Source organism: Girardinichthys multiradiatus, chromosome 20 (genome assembly GCF_021462225.1).
Source record: "Girardinichthys multiradiatus isolate DD_20200921_A chromosome 20, DD_fGirMul_XY1, whole genome shotgun sequence".
NCBI lineage: Eukaryota > Metazoa > Chordata > Actinopteri > Cyprinodontiformes > Goodeidae > Girardinichthys > Girardinichthys multiradiatus.
The window spans coordinates 32,911,225-32,939,224 of NC_061812.1; the positions used below are offsets into that span (position 1 = coordinate 32,911,225).

General features: G+C 40.2%; 2 protein-coding genes across 5 annotated transcripts; one reads left to right on the plus strand and one right to left on the minus strand.

The window, feature by feature from the left end:
* The first annotated feature begins 66 nt into the window (after positions 1–66).
* Positions 67–5,905, plus strand: lhfpl5a (LHFPL tetraspan subfamily member 5a). Its single transcript, XM_047348236.1, has 3 exons — positions 67–1,195; positions 2,704–2,940; positions 3,413–5,905. The coding sequence occupies exons 1-3, from the start codon at positions 793–795 to the stop codon at positions 3,418–3,420; spliced, it is 648 nt and encodes a 215-aa protein (XP_047204192.1). The 5' UTR covers positions 67–792; the 3' UTR covers positions 3,421–5,905.
* srpk1b (SRSF protein kinase 1b) lies at positions 5,011–27,840 on the minus strand. 4 transcript variants are annotated; one of them, XM_047348230.1, is made up of 16 exons: positions 27,777–27,840; positions 26,473–26,527; positions 15,346–15,473; positions 14,202–14,310; positions 13,476–13,563; positions 12,587–12,674; positions 12,343–12,449; positions 12,038–12,203; positions 11,375–11,400; positions 11,062–11,281; positions 10,041–10,463; positions 9,297–9,391; positions 8,969–9,076; positions 8,014–8,083; positions 6,569–6,661; positions 5,011–6,340 (listed from the first exon to the last, which is right to left on the minus strand). In XM_047348230.1, exons 1-16 carry the CDS (start codon positions 27,823–27,825, stop codon positions 6,156–6,158), a joined length of 2,010 nt encoding a protein of 669 aa, XP_047204186.1. In that variant the 5' UTR covers positions 27,826–27,840; the 3' UTR covers positions 5,011–6,155. The 4 variants fall into 4 exon arrangements, with proteins under 4 accessions (XP_047204186.1, XP_047204188.1, XP_047204187.1 ...); XM_047348232.1 differs by lacking the exon at positions 27,777–27,840 and adding an exon at positions 27,129–27,214; XM_047348231.1 differs by lacking the exons at positions 26,473–26,527; positions 27,777–27,840 and adding an exon at positions 23,604–23,689.
* Between the last annotated feature and the right edge of the window lie 160 nt (positions 27,841–28,000).

Sequence of the window (28,000 nt, forward strand, 5' to 3'; positions counted from 1 at the left end):
ACTTAATACTCATTAAAATTAGATCTAAACATACTCAGTAAGAATAGGGAGATCTTGGCCTGTGTGAAAACAGTTCAGGATCCTGTTTCGACTCTTTTATTTTTGCTCATTTAATTCATATTTCTAATGGGTGTCAATTTGAATTGTTAAAGGATGCTTTGCTTCCACAGCACCTGGCCAGCTCACAAACACAATCCCTGAAAAATGTAGCTACTGTTTATCAGAAAGTCCTTGGGGAAAACGTGAGACCAGTTGTAAAATAAAATAAAGTCCGAATAAAATTGGAGGTGGTAGTGTTTTTTTTTTGTTTTTTTTTGTATAAGGTTATTTAAAGAATCTGATTAGCCATCCGTTGCTAAAATGTCCACCAATATTAATAAAATGTGTTAGGCGGCTGGTGGTGCTGGAGGTAAACCACTGGGCACGCTTCCACGGCCTGCGTGTCTCACTCTTCAGCGGATCGTTTAACCATTAATCATTCATTATGTGAAGACCACAGCCTCCCTGGGGAGAAACCCAACAACTAACAGAACCTACAGTCTCCGCATTAGGCCCAGTGATAAACCCGCCGCTACCGCAGCCCATCCGGTGGTTTTCAGGGACTCATCGCCTCTGCAGGGCAGATGAATCAGAGAGTATCTTATAGACTGTTTTCAGCACCGGGAGCTGTCCGTGGTTTTGAATCCTGTTAAGGCAAGATGAGAGGCGTCTTGGGATCGTACAATCAAACCAGGAGATTCATTTGAAGGGGGATTTAAACGTAACTGTTGGAAGAACAAGGAACAGTTCAGCATGCTCCCTGCTCATGAAGCGGCCAAGATCTACCACACCAACTATGTGCGCAACGCCCGGGCCGTGGGCGTCATGTGGCAGGTGTTCACCATCACCTTCGCAGTCATCACGGTGGTGGTGTTCATCCAGCCCTACTGGATCGGGGACAGCGTGAACACGCCGCAGGCCGGGTACTTCGGCCTTTTCCATTACTGCATCGGGAACGCGCTCACATCGGAGCTCACCTGCAAGGGGAGCGCACTGGACTTTGGCTCCATCCCATCCGGGGCCTTCAAGACGGCCATGTTCTTCGTGGGGATCTCCATGCTGCTGATCGTGGGGAGCATCGTCTGCTTCAGCCTCTTCTTCTTCTGCAACGCCGGGAGCGTCTACAAGATCTGTGCCTGGATGCAGCTGGCCTCCAGTGAGCGTTAGATCAAAGTTTGTCTCCAGCTCTATGATTTATTCTTGAAGCAGCTGATGTTGTAAACAGATGAACGGTACAGAGAGTGCGTTGCTTTCCCAGCTTTGCACATCCAGAAGCTGAAACTGTTGTCCAAGCCTTACAGTTATAACAGCTAAACTTAGATTTATTGTAGGATAATGACATAACATTGGCTCAGTGGTGCTAGAGTTAATCAAACCGTGAAAAATGTGTAAAAGGGTCTGAATTTAAAACCAGTATCTGGCAGTTTAGATGGCTGCCTCCTACAGACGCACAATCAGAAGTGAAACATGAGTGTGGCCTGGAAACATGATGCAGCTTGTGAACAGATGTACCTGCGAGAGAAAGGACTAGCCTGTAATGAAACAAGTAATGAGAGTAAAACTGAAGGTGTGCTGTTCCACGCTTCACTCTCGCTTTTCAGACCCAACACATCCACTGGGTTTCTTGTTTTTGCTGAAACACTGAATTTAGAAGTGTTAATGAGCAGCCTGTGATGTGGGCTGAATACATTAAACATTGCTAACTTAATGACAGATTGACCTAAATTAACCCTTGATTTAACAGAAATAAATAAATCACTTATTATTCTGAGATGTTGTCTGTTAAAAGTCTTGGTATTAGGAAGAAACATAAAATAAGCTGAGGACCTCTGAGTGTTAACATTAAAGTGTTTGTAAGCTTCAGATCTCAGACGTGTGAGATTTGGGTTTTACCTCATCATCTTAAGGAGAGATTGCACAAACCTGGCTGCCTGTCTGCAGAGTTAATAATAGATAACCAGGTTCGGCTTCCTCTGCTTCAGAGTTGCCAAGCAACTTAATATTGAGTGTTTGGGTATGTATATTTCTCTGGTCACATCCCTTCTTGTGGCTCCCTGCTTTATTATTGGCAACTGAAGAGGATAGTTTGCTATGCTGCCAGCACAGTGTTATCATTAAGTACCAATCATAGAGCGCTCAGAGAGAAATTTCACATTCTCTACATTTTGAATATCAATTTTCACATCTTGTCACTGATTCTTAGTTGGTTTTAGATCTGAACTTTGACTAGGCCATTCTGTTAATTAATGTTTTCTAACAAACTCCTGAGGCCATCACAGGACTGCTGTATTACCAATGTGATAGAAATACACACAGGTGGACTCTATTTATGAAATAGCTATTTTCTAAAGGCAGTTGGTTCCACTGAATTAATATTAAGTGCATCAGCGAAAGGGGGACTGAAAAAAACACTTTCCTTGTAAAAAGGTTTAAAAATAATGTATTATTTTCACCCACTTCAAAATGATCAAAATCTTTGTGTTGGTTGATCACAGAAAGTCCTAATAATATTGTGTGTGGTTGTAACTAAAACCTCAAGGCGTGTGAATCCTTCTGCAAGGCATTATAAGCACAGAAAGTCTTTCTCTCAAATTGTTTCAAACACAACAAATGAACACACGTTTTGTAAAGCTTCAAAATTCAACCACCTCTCCCACCTCTCAGGTACATGCATGGTGATCGGCTGCATGATCTATCCTGATGGCTGGGACTCAGAGGAAGTGAAGCGCATGTGTGGTCAGCGGACTGACAAATACACCCTGGGTAACTGCACGGTGCGCTGGGCCTACATCCTGGCCATCATCAGCATCATGGACTCACTCATCCTCTCTTTTCTGGCCTTCAGCCTGGGCAGCCGGCAGGACAAACTGCTGCCCGAAGACTTCCAGGTGGAGGAAAAGGGTAAGAAGATAGACGAATGGTGGGAAAATGCAGAGAAAGGAGGGGTATGGCTTCAGGGTTTTAAAATATATAAAGGAAAATAGATGGAAAGAGTCTGAGGAGGAATGACTTAAAATGATTCAGGTAGCTGCAAAACTGTTTTTTAAGTTTTGGTTGTAAATTCCTGAATAATCTTTACTTCTACCCTGAAAAAAGAAGGTAAGAACCACAGCATCCAGGAGGAATAGTCCAATTAAGATTAAATTTAGTACATATACATGTAGAGCCAAGCCAGTACCAGAGGGCTTAGCTGAACCTTTCTATCTAGCTACTTGACCTGAAGCATAACCTTTTCTTTGTGCTATATAATGCATTGATGCAGTAAGGTTGTTAAGGGCTTTTGTATTATGTTATAAATGATAAAACTCCTGATCCATCGACTAAAATGAATAAATCTGAGCTGACATGTCCAATTTTTTTCTCTTCACAACAGATATGTAAATCCCTGATGGAGGAGAGAGAAGATGCAACCAAGTCAACAACATTGAAATGAACTCCAAGGGCTCATGGCAGTAATTGGTAGCCTTGGTGTAAAACCTTCCAAAAACGACTCCAACAGAGTTCAGAGTTTCACTTTCCTCCGGCTTCAGTACAGCCTTGACTTCATTACTTTAAGGGATTTGATTATAATTTTATGTAAGCTGATGACAGTGGAGACTTCCAGTTAAGGCCAAAATTATTCATACCCCTGGCAGATTTTAAATTATTTTCATTTAACCAAGAAATTTCTTTCGCCATCTCTCAAAATATGATAAAACAATGTAAACGAAAGAAAAAAGTATTTTTGAACCCTCCTAAATATTTATTGGCCTTACACTAATCAAACCTTCCTTATAATTACTGGTCCGATATTTGCACGTTTCCACCTATGTTTAGAGGATTTCCCTTTGGTGATGAGCTTCAAGTCTTTAAGGATGGAAGGTCTCCTGGCCATCACCCTAAGCTTTAACTCCCTCCAGATTTCTTTTAAAAATCAGATCCAAGTCTAGACTCCGTCGGGCCACTCTAAAATGTAAACATTATTTCTAGAAAAAAGAAATGAATTGGTAAGATTAATTTAATCATAATCTCAGAAGGATATGAATAATGTGGGCAAAATAAGGTTTGTTTGTTTTTTTACCCTACACATAAAATACGATGTAGATTTGATTTTTCACCGGTTTTACAGTGTCCTACAAACATATTCACAGCTTTTGAATAAAACATTTTTTCATTCAAGAATCACAAATTTCAATGCATTTTATTAAAATGTTATACTGCTAAACAAAGTCACACACAACTGTAAAGGGGAAGGAAAATTGTACTTGGTGTCCAAATGTTTTTACAAATAAAAGCAGACGGGCCAGGATAAAAGCTGTTAAGTTTAAAGCAGATTTAGGTTAGAAATCAGAATCTCAGGCTTTAAACATCCCATGAAGCACTGTTAAAGCCATCATCTGATAATGGAAAGATGTGGCTGGGCAAAGAGAGCATTAATCAGAGAAGCAGCGAAGAGGCCCTTAGTAGCTCTGGAGGAGGTACAGATCCGCAGTTCCGGAAAGAAACTTTGACAAGAAAAAGTTCTGCACCCCACAAATATGAGCTTTATGAAAAACAAACAAAGTTGATTAGATTTTGCTGGCTCAGCTTTTTTAGATGTGCAAAGTTGGTAGAGACCTAGCTAAATATACTTGCAGCTGTAGTACTGACTCCAGACAGGCCGAATACAAATGAGCACCAAACTAATCAGATTTTTACTTGTAAAAACCGTCTGGTTTTAAAAAAAAATCATATTCTCTCCACATGACAATGTACTACTACTACGTTTGGTTAGTCTAACATTACACCTCACCACAAACTACACTCAGGTTTGTTTTTTTAATTTCACAAGATGACAACAAATTTCTAAGATTTCAGCAAGGAAAGGACACATCCTTTCAAATGCCCGTTTTACCTAAAATCGTATTGTAGATATATAAAAAAATGCTTTTTAAAACTTTCTGTAATTTGATATTAAGGAATTACGAAAAACCTTCAATTTGCCAGGCAAACTAATTTGGAAAAGTGTTTATTCTTATAATATACAGGGAGAAATAAAGAAAGATGGAAGACATGGACATAAGAAACTTGCATTAAAAATGTATGACAACTGTGAAGAAAGTCCAACCAATAAAACAATATCTGCAATTAGTACAATCTTGTATTAAACCAGCACATTCATGGGAAAATGAAAGTCTTGTACAGTTGGAGCTAAATTTGTTGCCTGATCACAAAGAACAAAATGTTTTTTTAAGCCCTTCAGGTAAAGCCTCCTTTGCTACTCGCTACCTTGTTCAGAACTTGCATTAAGCCAAACTCTTTGGTACAACATTCTGTACACTGGATGCTTATCCGTGTGTGGTTTGGTTGGACTGTCCAAGTATGACAGTGTTTATGAAACCGTCTGCAGAGCGGTCCATCCAGGAGAAAAACAATCCGTGTTCACACCCTTATACCAAATGCCGAGAGAAAATGTAAAATAATGCAGAATGTTGACAAAGAAAATGAATCTGGTTGTCAAGAGGGTATTCCTGGACACTGCATTAAAAGGTCTGGTTTCTAACCCTGTGGAGCTGTTTGTCTAAAAATTTACAAAATTTTTTTTTTTCTGTCCTTTTTGTTGATGGAGACGATACATCTTACGATGACAGTTCTTAAGGTTAACTGGTTCATTTTTCAGCTAATAAGAACTGTGCAGAAAATCACTCTGAACACAAAGTTTTAGGCCGAAGGAGAAGAACCTGGCGCATGATGATTGGCAAAGATTTGGCTCAACAGTGAACTATACAACGCCCTGTAGCTTTAATGGCCTAATGGCTTACTTTCAGATAGCATCTTACGCTTCTGGTCGCGGAGGAAAAGTGCAAATTTCAGTTCTTGAAGAGAAAAATGTGCACCAACGATGAGGCTGCGGTCAGAAAAAAAGAAAATAAATGCTAATTCATTCTAAGTACAAGGAGGGAGCATTACTGAAGGTTTTCCAATTAGTGAAATCCAGAACGGGACAAAGCCTTGACAGTGTTCCTCTCCGTCATTTGGATGTGTGAAGGTAGCCTCATACACAGCAGTACAGGCACGATGAGGATCCTGGGTGCAGACATGAGTGCATTTGCTGGCTGGGTTCTTTCACACTATAAAAGGGTAGCGGTGTGCAACCTTTAGGATGTGAGCCACGGATGGGAGAGGCATTGGGCTGCTGTGGCTCTCCTTTCAGGCACCAGGTCCAGCATGGGCAGCAGGAAGCTGCTGAATGAGTGGGCCTCCTCCTTGGACCACTCGTACTTGTCCACCAAGACGTCGAACAGACCCCACGGCTTCAGCTTGGTGATGTGCCGCAGGTCGCCTAGGAGAAACAGGTTTCATAAGTCTGGTTAAAGAGCCCAATCTCAGACCAACACCAAATAGCTGCACTTCATTTAATTTGCAGGTTCTGTCCTGAACCAAGCAGATGGCTGCTCCCTCGAGCCCTCACACGTTTAGCCTGAAACACTATCTTTTCAAAAAATACCTGAGAATATTTCAAAGTGAAACAGGATGAAGCTGACAGCTGGCGGAAGCCAGGTGTGTTTACCTTTCTTGGTGAAAAACTCCTTGGAGTATTTGCCTGCCACAATCAGCTTCCGAGGAACCTTGCCAAGCAGCTCGATGATGAGCGCTATGTGATCTGCAGGAAGCAGGGGGACAGGAACACATGGTGAAGAATCACAGAGACACAGACAGAAGCGCATACATGACAAAAAATTTGCAATAAAGATGAAATAATCACACCTCTTTAACTTTTCCACTTTTTGCTACATCCACAAAGCCAAAAATATATTTTAGGGGACTTTTACATGAGATCAACACAAAATAAAACATAATTGTGTAAGAAAAAAGGACACAAGGTTTCCAACAGAGAAGGATGCTTGCAGGTAATCTGGCACCAGAACCACTGCTCAGACGGATTGATCCAGGCCTGATCCCCCTTCGTTTTTTGGCTGCAGAAAGGTAATGTTTTAATTCACCGGAAATGTTTCCTAATTTAATGTTTGTAAAGATCCAACCTAGTCTCATCTTGTGTTTTCTTCACGCCTAAAACTTTGTGTGTTTCTTCCTTTATGTCCAGTTGGGCTTCCAAGTCATCCAGAGTGGAAAACCAACCAACCACCTGGGCTAAATAAGACAGCTAGTAATCCCCTTGCACAGAACGACCTTCTTGCCAGGTCCAACAGTTGTTGGGCAGACATTCACATCGTCAGCGGAGCTCAGAAACGAGACGGTCAGAGTTGCAGGAGAGATCTAGCCGGGTTCCCAGAAAGGCGACACAAGATCCCAGCCAAAAATAAGATGCTTTGGTTAGGACTGTTTTCTGAGTGGGAAGCGGCTGGATCTAAAGGGGTTCCTCCTTTGATTGCACCTTATGTTTCTCTCTCTGAAACTCTCCCCTAAAATTTACCTTAGTTAACATAAAACTTCCAACTATGTGCAAAATCCTTTAAAAAAATAGAAGAGAGCCCAACCAACCAACTCTTGGTAATGCAAGACTTCTTATTATCTAAATAAAAGCATTCATTTCCCTCACACATTTCTCCTTACATAGTTGTGAGATCATGTTTATTTCTTTGACTAAAGAATCACTAAGGTTGAACATCAGTGTAATTACTAGTTAGTAACCCTAAGAGTTAGTTCGTTCTTTTAGTGACAATCTCCAATTATCAAACCTTTTCAATTGAAAACTTAATTTCCCTTCATAATTACATTCTACTTTGTGTTGGTCTATCACATAAAGTCCCAATAAAATATACTAGAGCATGTTGTTGCAACTGACAAAATATAACAAAAAAGGGGTAAAAAAATACTTTTGCAAAGTACTTTCTGTAGGAAAGAAAAGACTACACCTTAAAGATTAAATACATTTTCACATTAATGTTTTCTTCCAGTCACATCTTTAAATACGTTAATATTTCAGGTCCTGGATTGAATCCAGTTCTGACACTTCAGCCAGATTGTCATTTGTAAAGGAACTCCAGAACCAACCTTCATCTCTGGAGTAGTCCTCTCCAGAGTGGGGTTCAAACAGATAATCTCCGGTAGCGAGCTCGAAGGCCTGTCGAAAAAACACATCTAAAATTACGGAGGACTTAATTACAGTAATATGAGTGAAGGCTATTATGTTTTTGCCTCTCTACAAATCTTGCAATCTAAATAATCAGAGGTGTCACTAAATAATGCTACATGTCAAAATCAGCTGTTGTTGCGTGAAGTGGTGACAGCCTGTCGATATAATGACAGGTTGTGACAACGATGAGCCCCTGCTGTTGGCTCATCGCTGGAGGACATCGTTCCAGGTGTAGGATAGCCGCAACGCCCCCTATGTCCCGGTTAAAAGCCGTGTGGGCTCGCTTTCTAATCACCCCTGTCTCTGTGATGCTACGCTGATGTCTGTTGTTTTCCATGCAGATGATTTTGGCCCTTTCCCAATCCATAATGTGGTTTTCCTATTTGCAGTGGTCCCGTTTGCGGTGTCAGTCTGTCATTATATCGACAGGCTCAGGCCTCAGGGAACAACAGCTGATTTTGACACATCACATGCCACCTAGTGACACCTCTGATGAAGACGTAGGTCTCCGCTGAAACATGTCAGGTATGTCCTCAAAGACCAAAGTGTTATGTCTAATTACAAAAAGAACCTAAAGACTATACTATATACAGACACAATGAACTTCAGTGAAATAATTATGTCTTTCTATAAAGGAAACAGAGATATAAAGCTACATTTCCTTTAGAATCAATGAAGATGAGGCATTTTTTCATACTCTACTTTAATCAGTCTATCTAGGAAAATGTATTTAATAAAGCATGACTTCCTGTTTCTCTAGAGTATAAAATAGGAAATAAACTATAAAATCACAAAAGTCAAAGCTAGACAGCTGCACTAAGAGTGGCATCCAAGTCAGAGTGCCCATATAGCAGTCCTGCGTTTGGGTTTTACCATGCAGGCTGTGCTCCAGATGTCTGCTGGAGTACTGTAACCAGCTCCGATCAGAACCTCAAGCGAACGGTATTGCCGTGTCTGGATGTCGTCTGTGAAATGTTTGTGCTGCAGAAACAATGTTGAGGTTTTAGTAAAACTCACAGATCCCAATATGAAGAAATGAGAACCACAGACATGTTGAGGTATATTTAAAGAATGGCTTGATCTCAGACATCCAAATAAAGCCTCTGACGACTTACTTGATCAAGACCGACCCATAGAGCCCCACCCACTAACAGCCATGAGTAGTTGACTTGTTGTTGATGGGTGCATCTTTTTTACTCACCACCCAGCAGGCATTGCCAAGGTCAGCGATCTTGACCTGCAGTTTGTCGGCGTTAAGAGGGTCCAGGGGGTCCACTAACATACTGCCTGCTGAACCTGGCAAAGAGGGGAGTCAGGAAACAGGCAAAAAAACACATGAGACTGGCACTGAATCATCTCTAACACCACAGATTACATAAAACAACACATCCAGGCATTTTCCTGGAGCATCGAGAGGAAGCTGTTGCTGCAATGTGTTTATAGTTTGCAGCAGGAGTCCATTATAAAGTTGGAAACGGAGAACATGATTTAATGTGTGAAGAGAAATAAAATGCAGTATTCTCACTGGAACGAGTTGTTCTGACTCAGTTTCAACACACTGTTTAGAACCTCAAACATTTTACTGTGTTTGACCACATCTGTGTTGCAGTTTGGTTCAAATCTGCATTATACATTATGCGACGTAACATTTCTTTGTTTTGTTTTTTTAGAGAAAATAAAAATACAGCATATTTCATGCTAAATTCTTTATATTCACATAACTTATCAAAGTCTAATAGTGTCATTTTCCATGTACATTGAGCAGATATTATGTGAGGGATTGAACTTGAGACATTTAAAATGTTTAATAAACAATAAATAATTGCCAGTAAAACTCAGTTTCAATGTGGAAATTCTGCACAAATAATTTTAATTTCATTGTAAATCCTCTAAGTTTATTAAATCACATTAAAAAGGGGAAACCAGTATTTGTTCTGTAACTAACCACTCTGGTTGTCCTCTTCTTCACTCCCCCCTTTGTTCTCCACTTGAGTGTCCATGTCCTCCATCTTCTTCCTCTCTCCTTCTCCGTCGTTTCGCTCCACAGTGACATCTGGGCTGAGTGAAGCAGGGAGCTGCTGCAGCCTGGGCTCGGGTTCTCCGGCTGAGGTGTGGCTGGTTTCATCCTTCTCTTTGTTACATAACGTGTCTGGAGTCTCTGCATTGTTTTCGGGTTGGTTCGCGTTCTGTTGGTCCTCCTGTTCCTCTGCAGACTGCTTGGTCCCATGCGTTTCTGAACTGTCCTTGCTCTCAGGTATGGAGGAATGGCCGTTGCAGTTGATTTCCATTCGGTTCTCATCCCCAGATGTTCCCTCTGCCTTTTTGCCATTTTGAGGTGTCAGAAGGGGCTGCTCGTCGGGAATGGAGTCTGCCGCAAAAACAGGCTGGATTTACCTCAGTTTGATTCAGTCATTTCAAAATACTTTCATTATTATGCTAAGCGACAGATCAACACAAAATGGTACATAAAGCTGATGTTGAAGAAATCAATACAGACTTCTCAAAATTGTAAAAGAAAAATTATAAACATTGTAGTATGCAATTCTATTTAGCCGCCTTTACTCTAATACCCCTAAATAAACTCCAGTTTAACTCCAGCGGGAGAGGAAAAAGATAGAAATATAGCAGATAGAAAAAACAAGTCTGGATTTCCAAATACTTTCCATACTTTGTTTTCTTTTCCCAGGGGCGGGCGGAAAGAAGGAAGGAAGGAAATGGGATAGGGAATAATCTGGAATGCAAATATTTGACCCTTCGTTACTTTTTTCCATACCGATCCAAACCTGTGAATTACCCACATAAAATTATGGATGTTTCCCAACTCCCTAGACGCCCCTTTTTAGCCAATAAAACGTTTCTTTGAACTTAAGCAAAGTAGATCACAAATGTCTTCTCAGACTCCTGAAGCTGTCAGAAGGGCTGATGCGCAAGATTCAAAGACAAGAACAGGTTTTAATGGCATTCACCTGAGCTCCTATTGTTAGCCACATCTTGCAGCGTTGAAGAGGTAGGAAGGACAGCCGAAGACGTATCTTCATTAGTCTCTGTCTCCTCATCATCATCTTCCTCTGCACCATCAGGCATCGCTCCTCCCTCCATCTCCTGAATCCTCTTCTCCAGCAGCTCTGCCTGCTTCTTTTGCTTTTTCTTCATCTTCTTTTTCTTGTTCTTTGACATTTTGGCAATCTAAGAATGAAGAACACGACATTGTAATCCGAACATATTTAATTCCCTGAGTCCTTATAAAAATTCTCAAATCACAAGAAATGGAAGACTTACGGTTTTGGGTGCTGGAGCTGTGCTCACTGTAGGAGATGGGAAATATCACAGGATAATAATTAGTGATAGGCAGCAAATTCACAGCATTAGTATTTTGTTCTGGTGGCTGAGATTACACCGGTTTTCCTAACAGACTGCCTCTGTAGAGGCACTGTGCTCAGCAGGAGTCTCATAAATTTCTTGGAGCGAGCTGATAGCAGCCAAAACCGATCCAGTGGTGACTCATGGAGACACGCAGCGCAGCTCGCTGCTTTTATTAGAAACAGCTTAGTCAAAACACTAGATCACAACACAGTATCATCAAATGCAGCACAAGTGATTATACCAAAGAAGTGTTCGCGTTATACGCCTGTCTGTAAATAAATACAAACTACACACTTTCTTAAAAACCACAGAATATACTTTAATGTCTGTTTAAATTTTATGTAAAAAAACAACAAAACATTAAAAGCAACGTTCTTTAGGCGCTTAGCGATCCAAAGTTTTAATTATCCACCAGGAGAAAGAACACTGACCGATCAAATTAAATGTATTAGTAGTAAAAGATATAACTTAACCTTAATTTAATGGTAGCGTAGTGTCTTGCTAAAAGAAAACTAGTTGGAAAAGAGAAGCACTCCAATCCAGATTTCTGTTCATGTGTAGAACATAAGAAATTGCTACCTGCAGATCCAGATGGAGGTGGACCACCAGACTTCTGCCATTGTGTGGCCTCAGCAGCCATCTTCTTAATGTAGGGCTCATTGACGGTCAGCAGAATGTTTTCAGGTTTGACGTCTGTATGGATGATCTTACACTTGGTGTGGAGGTAGTCGAGGCCCTGCAGAACCTACAGACAGGTCGGACCATAAAGAAGAAGGATCGTCTGGGTTAAATGTATTCAAGTGTAGCTTAAGCGAATAAGTCAGGTGTGATTAGTTAAATGGTGTGTAATGAACAACCCCGTTTTCTGGTTTGGAGTGCTCTACCTGTCGTATGATGCTTTTCACACAAGGTTGAGGCAGGCCTTGATAATTTGATTTTATAATCCACTTCAGAAGGTGGTAGCCCAGAACCTCAAAGACCATACATACATCTGAAGAAATCTAGGTCAAGGAAACCTCTGGTATAATATTAACAGTTGGCACAAAAAAACTAGCAATTTGCAGCCTTTTGTTTTCCCTAACATTTAGCAACTTTTTATCATCAAGCATTTTCCTGAGGAGAGGATACGAGTTCCATTCATGCCAGAAATTTTGAAGTCGTCGAGCAGCTGCACCACCTTCTCTCTGCTGGGGTCTCTGGGATCTGTGTTTCTCACCTGGAAAACATCAACAGTGATCAGGAATGTGGGAACTTAATCAAGTGGAGTATAGGTGAAAGTATTTTAGGGTGAAAGTATAACTTGACTTAACTCTTCACATATATTGTATAAAAAGACATATGCCTTATTTTTCCTCACTAACATTAAATCAGATTATTATTTTTCTTGTTTTAGGTCAGTTCCAAAACTCTGCCTCTGTTTTCCTTAAGCAAATTTGTAACTAATTTGTTGGTATAATTAGGAGCACTGTACATCTGGAAGACCCATTTGTGCCTAAGATTTAACTTCTTAGCTCAGATGTAGCTTCAGTGTTTCCACATGATGCTCTTTACTCGTGATGCCATCTATTTTAAGAATAGCACCAGTAGCCCCAGCAGAAAAAACATCCACACATCATGATACTGCCACCCCCGTACTTCACAATTGGGATGGTAGTTTCAGGCTTGGAAGCTTTCCCCTTTTTTCTCCAAATGTATCGATGGTCTTTATGGCCAAACACTGGAACTTTACTTTCATTAGACAACAGGACATGTCTTCAAATACTAAGCTATTTGTCCCTGTTTGTATTTGCAAACTGTAATCTGGCTTTTTATTTTGCTTTTAGAGTCATGACACTGAGTGGCCTTTTAGCCCATGTCAGTTTAGGATCAGAGTCATCTACTGATGGCTGAACATTGCCATATTGTTCATACTTGCAAGATTGATTCTTTTGATTTGATGTCAGACAGTGAGGAAAATGTTATGTTTGTTTTTATACTATATATTAAACACTTATGTATATGTACATATGAGCCTTACAGATTTGAGTAGCTTGATTTCATCCAGAGCCGTCTCTGTGTAATGTTCAGCACTTTTTACAACCTTCATGGCCACAAAGCGCTTCTCCCTGGGAATTACAAAAACTCGTATGACATATGTATCAAATGATAACATTACAAACATTTTCAGACAACCACTTTTTCAACAGAGTTGGAATAAAGTGACACATGTAGCTAAAATGCAGGTGAAACTAGTACTAAGAGAATATTGTCTTTGCCCATATAAAAACAGAGAAAGTTGCAGGTACAAACTATTAGCACCTCTGATGGTTTGGATCTCATTAACCTGGGAACATTTGGTACTGAACAACTTCTACTTGTGAAAACATATCTTTTGTGTCATTTCTAAAATAACAATAAGTGAATCCTACCGGTTTTCCAACCTGCAGCCAGAACACGCTCAGCTTAGATGCAACATAATTTCCAGGTCTAAAGCTCTAACCTCTGAGAAGCACTGCACTGACAGTAGCTGGCAGAATGGGTCGCCACTGCAGCGCCTTGTTTCCCCGCTGCCAGCTTACCGTTCGTCCCATAAACCAAAATCAGGTCTTTCGTGTAAATTTGAAAGAACTGTTTACAAATAAATCCTGAAGCAACTATGCTAATATGCAGCAGATACAGGGAACAATAGTTAAAAAAAAAAGCCTTCTATATTCAGATAGCTTAAATCTCAGGCAGCCAAACTCAAACTGAAGAGCGGACTTACTGGATGTCCCAGGCCAGCCACACGGTGGAGAAGTGACCCCAACCCAGCTTACGGATCACATGGTACCTCCCACTGAACAGGTCACCAATCTTCACATGATGATATCCACCTGACCAAATACATACACAAAGATGAAGATGAGGTGAAACACTGTGGGGGTATTCATAAACATTCAGGGGCCTGGTATCTAGCTTATATTAAGAGTCCAAATAATTTTTAAAGTATAAGTTTAAAAAACTAGGATCCATTTAAATAAAAATTTTAAAATCCAGTCCAGCGTGAATTTATGGCCAATGTCTCCACTTTGGACAGGCTTTAAATATAGAAGCTGGAAAAAACAAACTGCCAGGAAGGAAGGATAAAGGATACAAGAAAAGAAGGAATGTAGGACACAAGGATGGGAGGAAAGAAGGACACAGATGGAATGAAGGAAGGACACAAGGAAGGAATGACAGAAGGAAAGAGGGAAAGACACAGAAAGAAAGAAGTAAAACCAGAAAGAAGAAAGGAGGTGAAGAAGGAGAGACTTGAGAAAGAATGGGCAAAACAAAGCAAAACAAAGGAGGGAGGGAGAAAGACAGGAAGGATGACAGCTCACAAAGTTTAGATAATTGGACAGGAAATAGTCATTAATACAAATGTTTGACAATTCATTACTTTCCTCCATATTAATTCAGACCTAGACATTGTCGAAATCAAATTCCAGATTGCGTAGGAACCATGTTAAACTGGACTGTTTAGGTTAACTGTGTTAACCAGTGTTTGGCAAAAACACTTTCTTTTCTACAGCGTGGTACTTTCACAAACACTATTCTGAGCACAAATCCTCCTACTGTCTTATTGTGAAAAAATCTGAAAAGTAAATCAACAGCCCAGAAACATTAAAAGGACAAAAAACAAGAGAGAGAGGTTGTGTAAGGCAGACTGAAGCAGAGCAAAACTGAGATGATTCAAAGTTATTTGACCAAAAGCAGGTAAAAACAACAGAGGAGTAAAACTTTAAGCTGCTCTGTGGTATAAACATCAAGAACTAGCATAAATCTACAAATAAAGACTTAAAATTGATTCTACCAGTCAAGCAGCTTTATCCAAAACAAACAGATAGGCCACAGATATGATATCTGAAGAACAAGAGAGGACCTACCCCTGCAGTAATCGTTAGGATCCTCCTGTTCATCGTCATCCGAGCCCAGGATCTCCTCATCCTGCTCTGGAAGGGGAGAGTCCGCTTGACCATGCTGAGAGGCCCCTCCGCGACCATGAGGCTCTGGTCTGATTGGACGACAACAAACAGACGTAATGTTAGGGATGCAGAGACGAACAGTGGAAGGTCTGGACCATCAGTGACGGAGATAATACAGAAATACATTAAAGTATGCACCAACAGAGGCTCCTTAACTAACTGTAGTTAGTAAAAATCAGGTAAAACAGACACAAATGAACTCTGGTGAACTTGATATCTGCAGCTCTCACTTTTTCCACACATGCAAGATGAAAATCAAGACAGCAGTGGGAAGTATGATGTAGACAGTCTTAGTTTACACAAAAAACATTATTGATCTAAGCAGTGCATTACTAACGGGAATGGGGAAAAAATACCTGTTTATGTGAAAATAAGAATAGTATACTGTAATCACACTTGTACACTTTAATGACTACCTAAGTATTAGAAAATAAATGCCTACTTAAATAATCCAACATCACGGCTCCTGTGTTAAAAAAAATAAATAAATAAATAAATTGAGCTTCATTACATTAACTGTACAGAGGGGTAGCTATGGTCGATTTCACGTTGCTTTAAAACAGCAAGTATGAAAAAGTAGAACTGCTTATAGTGCAAAATAAATACTAAAACTAATTCCAACCCCCAAAATGAAGTCTGAAGTAAACAATGTCATTAAGTACTAACACAAACCCAATTTATATCCTTTGTCCAACAACTTTGTAGTTTTTGTACAGACATGACATGAATGTAAATGTTTGTCAAAGCTTATAACTTCTTGGTGCTGTCCGTGGTGCCATGTTAACAAGAAAGATCCATCTCCATCTCTCAATATAAAAATAAAGTTCTTGAAACAACAAGGCCATTGTCAGGCTCCCTCAGCCTTTAACAAAACGACTAGTTGAGCTGACCGCAACCTGCAACAACATGGACCTGCTTTAATAAAGCCGCCATCACAGATCCAGCGAGCAACATCAGCCTTGAAGTTCCAACTAGGTAACCAAATCCTCCTCCAAATTTGAACACAGATGCCGCGGTGACTGCAAGAACCTCTCATGACCAGCTTGGAAGTGTTTTCTGAAATAGGCTTTAAAAATAGCAACACCACAGAGTTACAATTACTGTTCTAAGATAATCCTGAAGAAAAAAGTACAATTTAATATTTTCACAAGGCTGGTTCAACTCAAAACAAATTGTTGCTTGTTTTTTTTGTTTTTTGTCTTCGTTTAAAGTTAAAAGGCCCAAAGAAATCCAGCATTTGTGGGTAATATTCCTAAGAAAAGTTAAAACCATTTAAAACCATTCTTTTTTGTGCACATAAGCCACTTGGATAAAAATTAAAACACCTACAGTAATAGTAAACAAGAAACAGTTTAAAATCAGAACAAGAACTAGGTTGTCAAGGTTCCCCTCAACAACAACCATAACAGAGCACTTGGATCATCAAACATTTTTAAACTATTTCTCATCTCAATGTGCAATTTTGCCAATCTGTACCTACATGAGATTTAATGGTTAAGATTTATGCTCGTCTTGGACCTTGAAGGGTCCAGAATGACTGAAATTAATGCCTAAAACGCAGAATTTCTGTAGGTTATGAATTCCAATTCTCATTGAAGTCTCGCTTAAAACATTAACCTTTAATATATTTTCAGTACATTCAATTCAGCATGTAAAAATTGTTAGCAACTGCTTTGAAGTATCTTAAAAATCAATAGGGTACAACATCTACACCACTGTAATTATAAAACACCCTTTAATGTTCAACTTCAAAATGAATTAAAAACAGGAAGTGCTTTTATTTTGAAGAACTGTTGGTCACTGTATAATGTAGATTTCACCTGTAACCCCTGCTCTGAAACCGTTCATCCTTTTACTATATAGCACATTACACAAGGCTGACAGACTTTTCTCGGATTAGTTGGAGATTATTACGAAACAGGGAACTAAAGCTGCACATAAAATCTTAAAAGTACGCAAGAAATTAAAAAATAAAGAGATTATATATAATATATATATACACAGGGACAAGTATTTAAATGGTATGCACATAACCAGCTTACTTTCACTGCTGATTAGATGACATAAAGATTGTTCAAGAGACTCTAGTCCCAGACCTCAAGTTCGAGTCGAGTCTAGAGTCTTTAGAGTCCAAGTCAAGACTGAAGTCTTTGCTTTTGCTGTTTAAACGTGACTCAAATGTAAGTCAAGTCAGAAGATTATGTACAGATGATAAAGCAACCAGTCTGGCCGAACAATTTGTCAACATGTTTTAATAGTTTAAGTTTTAATAGACCAAATATCGCCAAGTCAACCGCCTAAACTCCCCCGTCCCTCAGCATCTACAGTATGACAGCAACCACCACTTATTAGATCTCGCAACAAGTTATAAAACAAACTCAACTAAACGGGTTAGGTCTTCCTGAATTCCTGCTGGGAGGCTGAAGTGACTTCCTGACTTCCTTAAGTCAGGACATGATGTCAACAATAGCCACTGTGAGTGGGAGGGGCGCTGTCCTTGCAGTGGAGGACAGCACACCTCTGCAGGGCGGAAGCAGAAGATAAATCATGGCGATACTCTGAAGTAACAGAACTATTCTGCATAAAACATGACCTCCCTGTTCATTCAGACTTAAAGCAGAATTGCATTTATTGTTTCTGAAACATGGAACAGTCTAAATTTTATTCAGAATTTGAAAAAGGTCAAAATAAAACATCCATTCTAAACTAGGACCAACAGTAAATTATTTATAAAAAAGGACAGACATCTGATGCCAAAACCACATGATTGTGTATTTCCAAGTCATGTATGAGTTATGTAAGAGTTTTTAATCACCTGTTATTTTCAATACAATAAGTAGAGAGTTCAATGCCCTCTAATAACAACACAAGACAACAGGATACTTCAAGGACTTCTGAAACACTGGAGATACCTGCGCCCGTCTTGCTCTCTCTGACTGTCAAGGCATGAAGGGTGTAACAGCTCTTCAAATCCCTGCAACAATACATATCCTACCTGCAAGATGCACGGATGCCCATGGGATGGGAGGCGAGGAGGAGGACCGCGGAGTGAAAGTACTGAAACAGCCTCTCACTCCATCCGCCAGAAGAGAAAAATACGAGGGAGGTTCGGAAGTGGTAAAATGGAGAGGAGGCAGCAAAAACGATCAGTGCTGATGACTAAAAAGCTGAGCAAATATACTAAGAAGACAGAAGAGAAGGAGGAGAAGACAGAGAGGAGAAGAGTGGAAAGACGAGCGAGGAGAGGAGATGTGGTGAGACTGTGCTGCAGACCGAGTCCTGGACTGCAGGCTCCCACTACATGTGCCGTGATTCTTGCTCACTTTCTGCGCGCTCTCAGTTACTGTCTCTCCATTGCTCTGTCTGACCGAGAACTCTCCTTGGCTGTCGTCAGCCTCTGGCCCCACCCCCCTCTCACTGACAGCTGGAAGGTGATTGGGAGAAAGAGCCTAGCACTGCATTGCAGGTGAGGTGCGACAGTGATGCCCCTCCTAATCTGACCAAAACACCATTCTCCTTTGCCCCCACACAGTCCATCACCACCAACAACCTGAATCCATGGCCTTTATTACCTAAATGAGCATGACATATACATTTATTGTCCAATCAGGATCCAGAGCAGGCTCTTCAAACCATGATAGGGCCTACATAACGTGTTACCGTTTCACCTTAGAAATATCTTGAAACGTTTTTTAGAATGAATCCTCCAACTTTCCATGACAAAGCCGATGCACATGTACCTCAAAGAACAACACAATCAACAGCCACTACAGCAAACTATAAAACATACAGTATTTGACTTTTAAGCATCTAACCCCTGTAATGAAGGCTGTAATACTCATCAGCTGTCTCTGATCTGGTCCTACTATAAAAACATAACACACAGAACCTGTTGGCCCCCCTTCACAAAGATGTGTAAAAAGCCTGAAGTAAACTAAATATTCTTTATAAGAGGATTTGAGGAAGAAAACTTTAATGCGAGTACATTTATTTTTTGGGGGAAAAGCCTGTTATGAAATACATCTTAACAAAAATCACTTGTGGCACACGTTGGTACCCTCCTTTTGGCAACTTGTACAAAACTTATTCTTTTAAAAGATTTTTCACAGTTGGAGTATTTTAACTATTCCTCTTTGCACAATCTCTCCAGATAATCCAGACACCTGGGTCTTCTCCTCAGCTCACCTCACAGGTTGTCTATTTGACTTAGTCAATGACTGAAACGGCTATGTAGGAAGTGCTGGTTTTGGGTCTTTTTGATTTGGCCTACTAAAAACATTCGAGGTTTTCTGGGAAAGCCCATCAGATTTTAGTTTAAAATGTCCTAGTATTTTAAAGAGGTTTTTTTTTTTTTATGCCCTGCACTCTAATAAGGTTCATTTGAAAGAAAACAGCCATCATAGACCACCTACATATTCAAATAGTTTCATTTCGAAATTCTATACTTTTCCAAACACAAATTTCTAGATTAGGTAGATAGGTAGGACAAAAACCAATGATTTTTTTCTGGAATGCCACTCTTTGGTGCATTTCTCTAACAATGAGCTTTACCTTACTGTGTGAGGAATTGCACAAAGTCACTGATTAATAAATAGAAGTTCATAGAAATTGATTAACTTAAAAAAGTATAAATAAATAGAAAAATCTTCAGTTTTATTTATATCTAGGATTTATATCTTGGAAGCCAAGAGCTTGGCGATTGCTGTCTGTATGTGTGTGTTTCAGGCTGTTACACACACAGGCTCTTTGTAGTGACCAGATGTTGCCTCTCTCCTCATTTTAACCTTGACCATACTGCATTTCCTCTTTGCTATAAACTTAATATCAACTAAAGGCACAGGCATTAACCATTAGAACTAACAGACAATTAGTTTTTTTTTTTTTCCCCACCTCAGTTTCTGTTATGCCTGCACCGAGCCTGCTGCAGGCAGGGCGTGAGTAAAAGATATGAAGAGAGCAGAGATAAGCAGACGAGCAGCATCTTAATGCATTCTATCATTTCTAACGTTTGCACTACAACCATCATATTGGTAACTATAGCCATAATAACTGCACATACACTGCTCAAAAAAATAAAGGGAACACTCAAATAACAGTTCCTAGATCTGAATGAATGAAATATTCTCATTGAATAATTTGTTCTGTACAAACCTGAATGTGCTGACAACAAAATCACACAAAAATCATCAATGGAAATGGAATGTATTAACCAATGGAGGCCTGGATTTGGAGTCACACACAAAATTAAAGTGGAAAAACAGGCTGATCCAACTTTGATGTAATGTCCTTAAAACAAGTCAAAATGAGGCTCAGTATTGTGTGTGGCCTCCATGTTCCTGTATGACCTCCCTACAACGCCTGGACATGCTCCTGATGAGACAGTGGATGGTCTCCTGAGGGATCTCCTCCCAGACCTGGAATAAAGCATCCGCCAACTCATGGACAGTCTGTGGTGTAACGTTGGTGGATGGAGCGAGACATGATGTCCCAGATGTGCTCAATCGGATTCAGGTCTGGGGAACAGGCGGGCCAGTCCATAGCTTCAATGTCTTCATCTTGCAGGAACTGCTGACACACTCCAGCCACATGAGGTCTAGCATTGTCTTGCATTAGGAGGAACCCAGGGCGAACCTCACCAGCATATGGTCTCACAAGGGGTCCGAGGATCTCATCTCGGTACCTAATGGTAGTCAGGCTACCTCTGGTGAGCCCATGGAGAGAAATGCCACCCCACACCATTACTGACCCACTGCCAAACTGGTCATGCTGAAGGATGTTGCAGGCAGCAGATCGCTCTCCATGGTGTCTCCAGACTCTGTCACATCTGTCACATGTGCTCAGTGTGAACATGCTTTCATCTGTGAAGAGCACAGGGCGCCAGTGGTGAATTTGCCAATCCTGGTGTTCTCTGGCAAATGCCAAGCGTCCTGCACGGTGTTGGGCTGTGAGCACAACCCCCATTTGTGGACATTGGGTCCTCATACCATCCTCATGGAGTTGGTTTCTAACCATTTGTGCAGACACATGTACATTTGTGGCCTGCTGGAGGTCATTTTGCAGGGCTCTGGCAGTGCTCCTCCTGTTCCTCCTTGCACAAAGGCGGAGGTAGCGGTCCAGCTGCTGGGTTGTTGCCCTCCTACGGCCTCCTCCATGTCTCCTGGTGTACTGGCCTGTCTCCTGGTAGTGCCTCCAGGCTCTGGACACTACGCTGACAGACACAGCAAACCTTCTTGCCACAGCTTGCATTGATGTGCCATCCTGGATGAGCTGCACTACCTGAGCCACTTGTGTGGGTTGTAGAGTCCGTCTCATGCTACCACGAGTGTGAAAGAACCACCAACATTCAAAAGTGACCAAAACATCAGCCAGAAAGCATATGTACTGAGAAGTGGTCTGTGGTCCCCACCTGCAGAACCACTCCTTTATTGAGTGTGTCTTGCTAATCGCCAAAGATTTCCCCCTGTTGTCTATTTCATTTGAACAACATCATGTGAAATTGATTGTCAATCAGTGTTGCTTCCTAAGTGGACAGTTTGATTTCACAGAAGTTTGATTTACTTGGAGTTATATTGTGTTGATTAAGTGTTCCCTTTATGTTTTTTGAGCAGTGTATGTCATCTATAATTTGAGCTGGCAGAGATTTTATCAGCTGACTTAGATTAAATAAAAACTTTGTGTGAGCAGAGACTGCATCAGAGAATAAAAATATGTAAAAAGCCAGTAAAGACCAGGACAAGAGCTAAACATTGTACTAACTGGAACTTGGCATCATCAAGAGTTTATCTTGTAAGAAAAATATGATGAATGGAAGAGAAGTTCATGTTGGGGCGTGAATTTAGTTCAGAATCTTTAGGTGGTGGACTACTAAAACAAATTGATTCAGTTTTAACCTGTATGAATTAAACTTAGGACAGGTTCTTGTTAAAACTGAACTTAAACTTGGAGCTGTCAAGCCTAACGAAGGACAATGTGATGAAATTAACTCGCAAGCGCAACCTCGTGACATGGCCACAACTCAGGAACACATGTGACATAACGGCGTGTTTCGGTATCTCCTGCTTCCCAGCAAGTGCATTGTCTCCAGCCGTTTTGGCCAGGCTTGGATCCCTGATGCAGAATAAAACAAGGGTGCAGAAGAAGACATTGCTCCTGACGATAGATCTGGGCCAAAAAGACTGCTGTCCCAGCTCTCCCCCAACAAATAAAATCAATACAAAATACTTGACACGCAGAATGAAGGTGCAATGCACACAAAATGGAAATACAGGTAGCAGTAAATTATTTCACTATAGCATTCCAATCCTGACTGGAGGAATCAAAAAGGCTCAAAACAACATTATGAAAACTTAAAAAATCTGAATTAATTTCTATGTCCTCAACTAGCATTGTACTGAGACTCATTGCTCTGTTGAAGCATTCCTTAGTTCACAAAAACAACAGTTCTTTCTTAGACACGGCTTAAAAACCGCAAACCAGTTTTTACTGCCCGAAGTCACCCCAAAAAAGCTAAAAGAAAATCAGCAGACACATATTACTATATTTCTACCATGAACTGGACAGGAAAGGGAGAGGGAGTTGCTGTGAAACCTACAGTGTAAGAATATAGTGCTGAGGTGGGCTGCCGATGAGAAGAGAGATGATGGGTTACGTAATGAACCATAGCTACAGCTGGGAGAGAAGCAGTAGAGATGAAAGTAAACAACAGAGAGCAACAGCACTGGTAAAATCTCTGCATCATACAGGCTGCTCCTGCTCATTCTCCTGAGCTGAAATGCATTAACAGAAATTTGATTCAAAGCCAGAAAGTTACAGAAACAGGTGGTTTAATATCCCAGTGATGCAAAACAAACAACAAAAAGCTCAGAGTGAATATGCGAAAGACAATTAAAATATGTTCTTTGAAAAGCTGGAGGCGCAAATCCACAAGGGACATGATCAGTCCTTTTCTCCCACACTAAGCAGAATATACAAGCAGATAATCAGGTGCTCAGTGAAGTTGAAGCAATCTGCAAATGATACATCGTCCTATTAATAAGTGAGTCAGGCCTGGAGTTGGCTAATACCATCACCACAGTTTTAACAAGAAAAATGAAAACCAAGTTACAATTTTAAACTTCTTGACTGGTTTCTTCTCTAAATGCACACAGACAAATACTCACTTGCATGTTAGACCACTGGCAAGTTTCACCACAGCTATATTGATGGAGAAGATCCAGTCCAAGAGCCACATGACAAAGAAGACACAAGATTCCCGTTTTTCGCTTAAAACACTGACCAGTAAGGCCAAAATTAGGTGATGGAAAATCTCTCTCGACTCACAGTTGTGACCAGGTCTGCACTACACCCCCTTCGATCTTTAAATGCACTGTGGCTGCTGAGTCCCTCTCACCACAGCAGACACAAAAAGAGTGAGTGACACAAGAGAGTGAGAGGGAAGGAGCAGGGGCAGTGAAAGGCTGTGCAGGAGACTGGAAAATGCTAGGCTGCTTCCCAGCTATTCAAAAAGTAAAAGAAAAACACAGGAAACCTTTTCACTTTAAACTGCAACGCAATCACGGTTTCACATGTAACATTTGGCAGCGTGGTGAAAAGCAAGTCAGTCTAAAAGAGGGAATATTGTTTTAGAAAGTTATAAATCCAAAAGTACAGCAGGATGCTTTAAGGTGTTTTCTGGGCTCCACAAGATTCTCCATCCAGGTACGCAGAATCAGTTTGCTGGGTGTTCTAGTTGTGTTGCCTTAAAAAAGCTGAAACATGTACTACACTCTGAGAGACATCTCACCATTAAATCTAAACAAAGAGCCCCATTACTGGTACTATGTGCTTCACTTATCCTCTTGTGATGTTTTATCTGTCACTAAACATAATCAGCAAAAAAGCCAAACCTGCCGCACTAGTAAAACAAGTGCATTCAATAAATTAGAATAGCATTGAAAAATGTATGTACTTCAGTAATTAAAATCTAAAACTTAAAACACATAAACAGAGTGATTGAATAAGTTTTGGTTAATTTTGATGAAATATGGCTTACAGCTATGAAAACCAGAACTCGGCTTCTTGGAAAACCTGAACATTACAGAAACAATCATAACCAGACGGCTGACTTGATAATGGTGCAGGAAACAGTCTCAACACCCTCAACAAGAAGGGGAAGCCTCATAACGTCAAGGGTAAAGAAGTTGTTCAGCTAAAAGCAAACATTTTAATGGAAAGTTTAGTGAAAGGAAAAAAGTGTGGTACAAAAAGGCACACAAGGCTAACAACAGCTTTGAGAGGATTGTGAAGGAAAGTCCATTCAAGAATTTGGGGGAGATTCAGAAGTCGTGGACTGAACCAGAGATAGAGGCGCAGGCACCTTACTTGGTCCAGTGAGAAAAGGTAATGGATTGTTGCTTGTTGGTCCGAAGTTGTCTTTCCAGATGAAAGTAAATTTTGCATTTCATGTGGAAATCAAGGTCTCAGATTCTGGAGGAATAATAGAGAAGCACAGAACTCAAGTTGTTTGAGAAGTTTAAGCGGATGTGGGAAACGTCTTATCTTGGTGTTGGCCCACAGTGTTTTATCAAATCCAAGGTCAGCAAAGCCAGGATGCTGATTTTCTTTTTCAGCAGGACTTGACAACTACCCATGCTGCCAATAGTACGAATACCTGGTTTAATGTAGAGCTGAAACAACTAATCCATTTAATCGATTAAAATCGATTATTAAAATTGTTGTCAACTAATTTATTCATCGATTAGTTGCTTTGTAATCACGTTTTGCCGTATGCGGTCTATTTTTGAACACAATCTGTTACATTTGTGGCCAATGTGTGTGGCAGTAATGAGCCATTGAACGCTGTGATCTACCATTGGAGCAGTAGAAGAAGAAATCAGCTAATAGTTGGCCTTGTTTTGCATGACGTTCCACGCGCATGGATCAATACGCGGCACAAAAACCTTTGCACTGAGCAAGATGGCGGAGCACGAAAAGATACAGAAGGGGGACAAGTGAGAAAACAGAAGGAAAAATAACACGAACAAAGACATTGAAAGTATGGGAGCACTTCACCCTAGATGCAGGAAAAAGACGAGTGACAGGCAAGATATGCAAAAACGATCTTGCATGGCACGGAAGCACGACTTCGCTACATTAACATCTGAGACGAAAGCATGTCGGAGTTGAATACCATACAAATGAATACTCATTGTATGGTATTCTACCCTGTTTTTGTATTTTATTCCTAAAAATGAACATATTTTACACTGTTGAGCTCATTTGTTCCTTCCTAAACTGAGTTAAATAAATTGTGGTGAACTGCACAATTCTCTTGTGTTTTCCTTTTTCGTAATGAAAATGTGTTCTTAACTTATTTGGGGAAATAAAGGCTAATAAAACTTAATAATAAAAACCGATTAATTGATTAATCGTAAAAAGTAATCGACGGATTATTAAAATTTGTCTATTATTAAAATAATCGTTAGTTGCAGCCCTAGTTTAATCAACATGGTATCAGTGCTTGGTTGGCCAGCAAACTGACCTGATCTAATAGTCAAGTAATAAAGCAACCTTAGTAGAGCCACAGGTGGATCACCTCCATGACAAGCTGCATTAATGCAGTAAGTCATGCAAAAGGAGTGCCAAACAAGCACTTAGTGCATCTACTTTACAGCACCAAGACATACTTTTCCACAGGCTAGCAAATCTGTATTAAAAATCTATTTTGTTTATTGGAAATGTGTAACATTTCGTGAGAAACAGAATTTGGGGTTTTTATTATCTGTAAGCCATAATTTTTAAAATGAACACACTGTTGAAATATATCACACTTTGTGTAATGAATCTACATCAGTTTAACTTAGTGAACTGAGTCCCTGAAATAAAGCCACTTTTCCATATCATGGCATCTATTTTTTGAGATGCACCCGAGTTTCCCTGCTAACTCCTTTGTGATCACGGCGCTTTCTAAAACATCCTGCTCTGTGTCTCCAGAACAGAATAAAGAAACCAGTCATGTGAAAAGAAGGTAAATAGGAACTTTCTGGTTACTTTTTGCCAGGTTTCCTCGGCTTCGTCCTCTTCTTCCTCGCTTGTATCGCGAGAACTAAAAAGCAGAAAGAAAACAGGTCTGAGACAAAATCATGTTGTGTTTGTGTGACAAGGATAACACGACTCTGCGTATGTTCGGAGCTGTAAAGCCTGATATCAGTGAAAATACCCTTGAATACTCTGAGATGTAAAAAAAACGAACAATGACGGCTAAAATAAGCAACTATATAGTAAGCAAATTATTTAGCTTTGCGGTGTATTATGGGTAGTTTTAATTTAGCTGCTAATAGCAACTTTGAGCATTTCGCTATGAAAATAATTCTCACAAAATTAGTCATATTTGTTATTCAGAAGCTTGTGAGTGCATGACTTATTTTTTTTCACCTCCCAGACAACAAGGGCAAAATGTTTCAGCACAAACTGTCCACAGTGTGAAGCTAATGTTATAAAGCTAAAGCTAACATAATGTTACCGCTGAGAAAACACATCAGAGCGCATGGTCCACTTTTACTCTACACCGGTTCTTACATGCTTTGTTTTATCTCCTCTGACACCATTCATACAGCAAGTAATCAGCGCTAAGTGTCCAATGATAATGGGTTGTGAGTAACAGGTTCAGAATGTAAAAAGCATTTTGGTTTGGTTAGCAACGTTACCTTTCCTTTCCATGCTGAACAACCAGGCAAGTGCTGCGTTCAGTGGCAGTTGGAAATGTGGGGACCGTGTGAAGTGCGCGTACTTGGTTTAAAAGAATATGCTGTGTAGAGTATGGGCTGTAGAGGGCGCTGTGTTGTGAAACTTTCTATTCCTTGTTAATTAAACGCAGGTCCTAATTTCCTAATTTTCTTCGGTTTGGATTCTTCTTTTGCTTTGTTTTTTAAATAGGCGATATATGAGTTTAGTTGGTCATTTAAACCCTTTTCTTTCTGGTTGTTTCCCGACATTTACGGTGGGATGTTTTCGTACCGATCATGCCAACCGACGATTTACGGTAAAATGTCCTATAACTAACAGTTGAAGGTCGCTTAGAGGGGGTCATAATCTGCCACAGCCTACTTCAATAGGTCAACTGGGGACCAGAACCAATAATAATAATATACAATTTAATTAAACGCGAGATTTGGGGATTATCATTATTTTCCCACAACGGCTTATGAAATGTACAACGAAAAATACTGGTAAACAATGGTTCGAAATGGATGGCTTACAGATGCGTAATGGGCCAGGGGGCGAACTGACCCGAAGCCAATTATTCTTATTTTTACTTGTATCAATTTCATTTAGTTTTTACATGTATCATTTACCTCTCGAATCCTTGTTGTTCAAATTTGCTGTGCTTTGGTCCTCTCTCATTGTAAAATACTGGCTATTTTCAGGTTTACAACGGGTTACAACGCTGTGGAAGATTTTGGCCTAGTCTTCTATCCAGAATGATTCTAATTCAGTTACATTGAAGGGTTGTTTAGCAATAACACCCTTAAGCCATGCCACAGCACACATTTTGATCAGACTTAAGCCCAGACTTAGA

What these genes read in the sequence shown, in the direction of transcription:
- lhfpl5a (XM_047348236.1), top strand. Translation starts at nt 793, where the DNA reads ATGCTCCCTGCTCATGAAGCGGCCAAGATCTACCACACCAACTATGTG. An exon ending in CTGGATGCAGCTGGCCTCCA is followed by an intron (nt 1,196 to 2,703) that starts GTGAGCGTTAGA and finishes CCCACCTCTCAG; the next exon opens with GTACATGCATGGTGATCGGC.
- srpk1b (XM_047348230.1), bottom strand. Translation starts at nt 27,825, where the DNA reads ATGAGAGAGGACCAAAGCACAGCAAATTTGAACAACAAGGATTCGAGA. An exon ending in TGAAAAGCATCATACGACAG is followed by an intron (nt 12,204 to 12,342) that starts GTAGAGCACTCC and finishes ACCTGTCTGTAG; the next exon opens with GTTCTGCAGGGCCTCGACTA. An exon ending in GGACTACTCCAGAGATGAAG is followed by an intron (nt 6,662 to 8,013) that starts GTTGGTTCTGGA and finishes TGCTTCCTGCAG; the next exon opens with ATCACATAGCGCTCATCATC.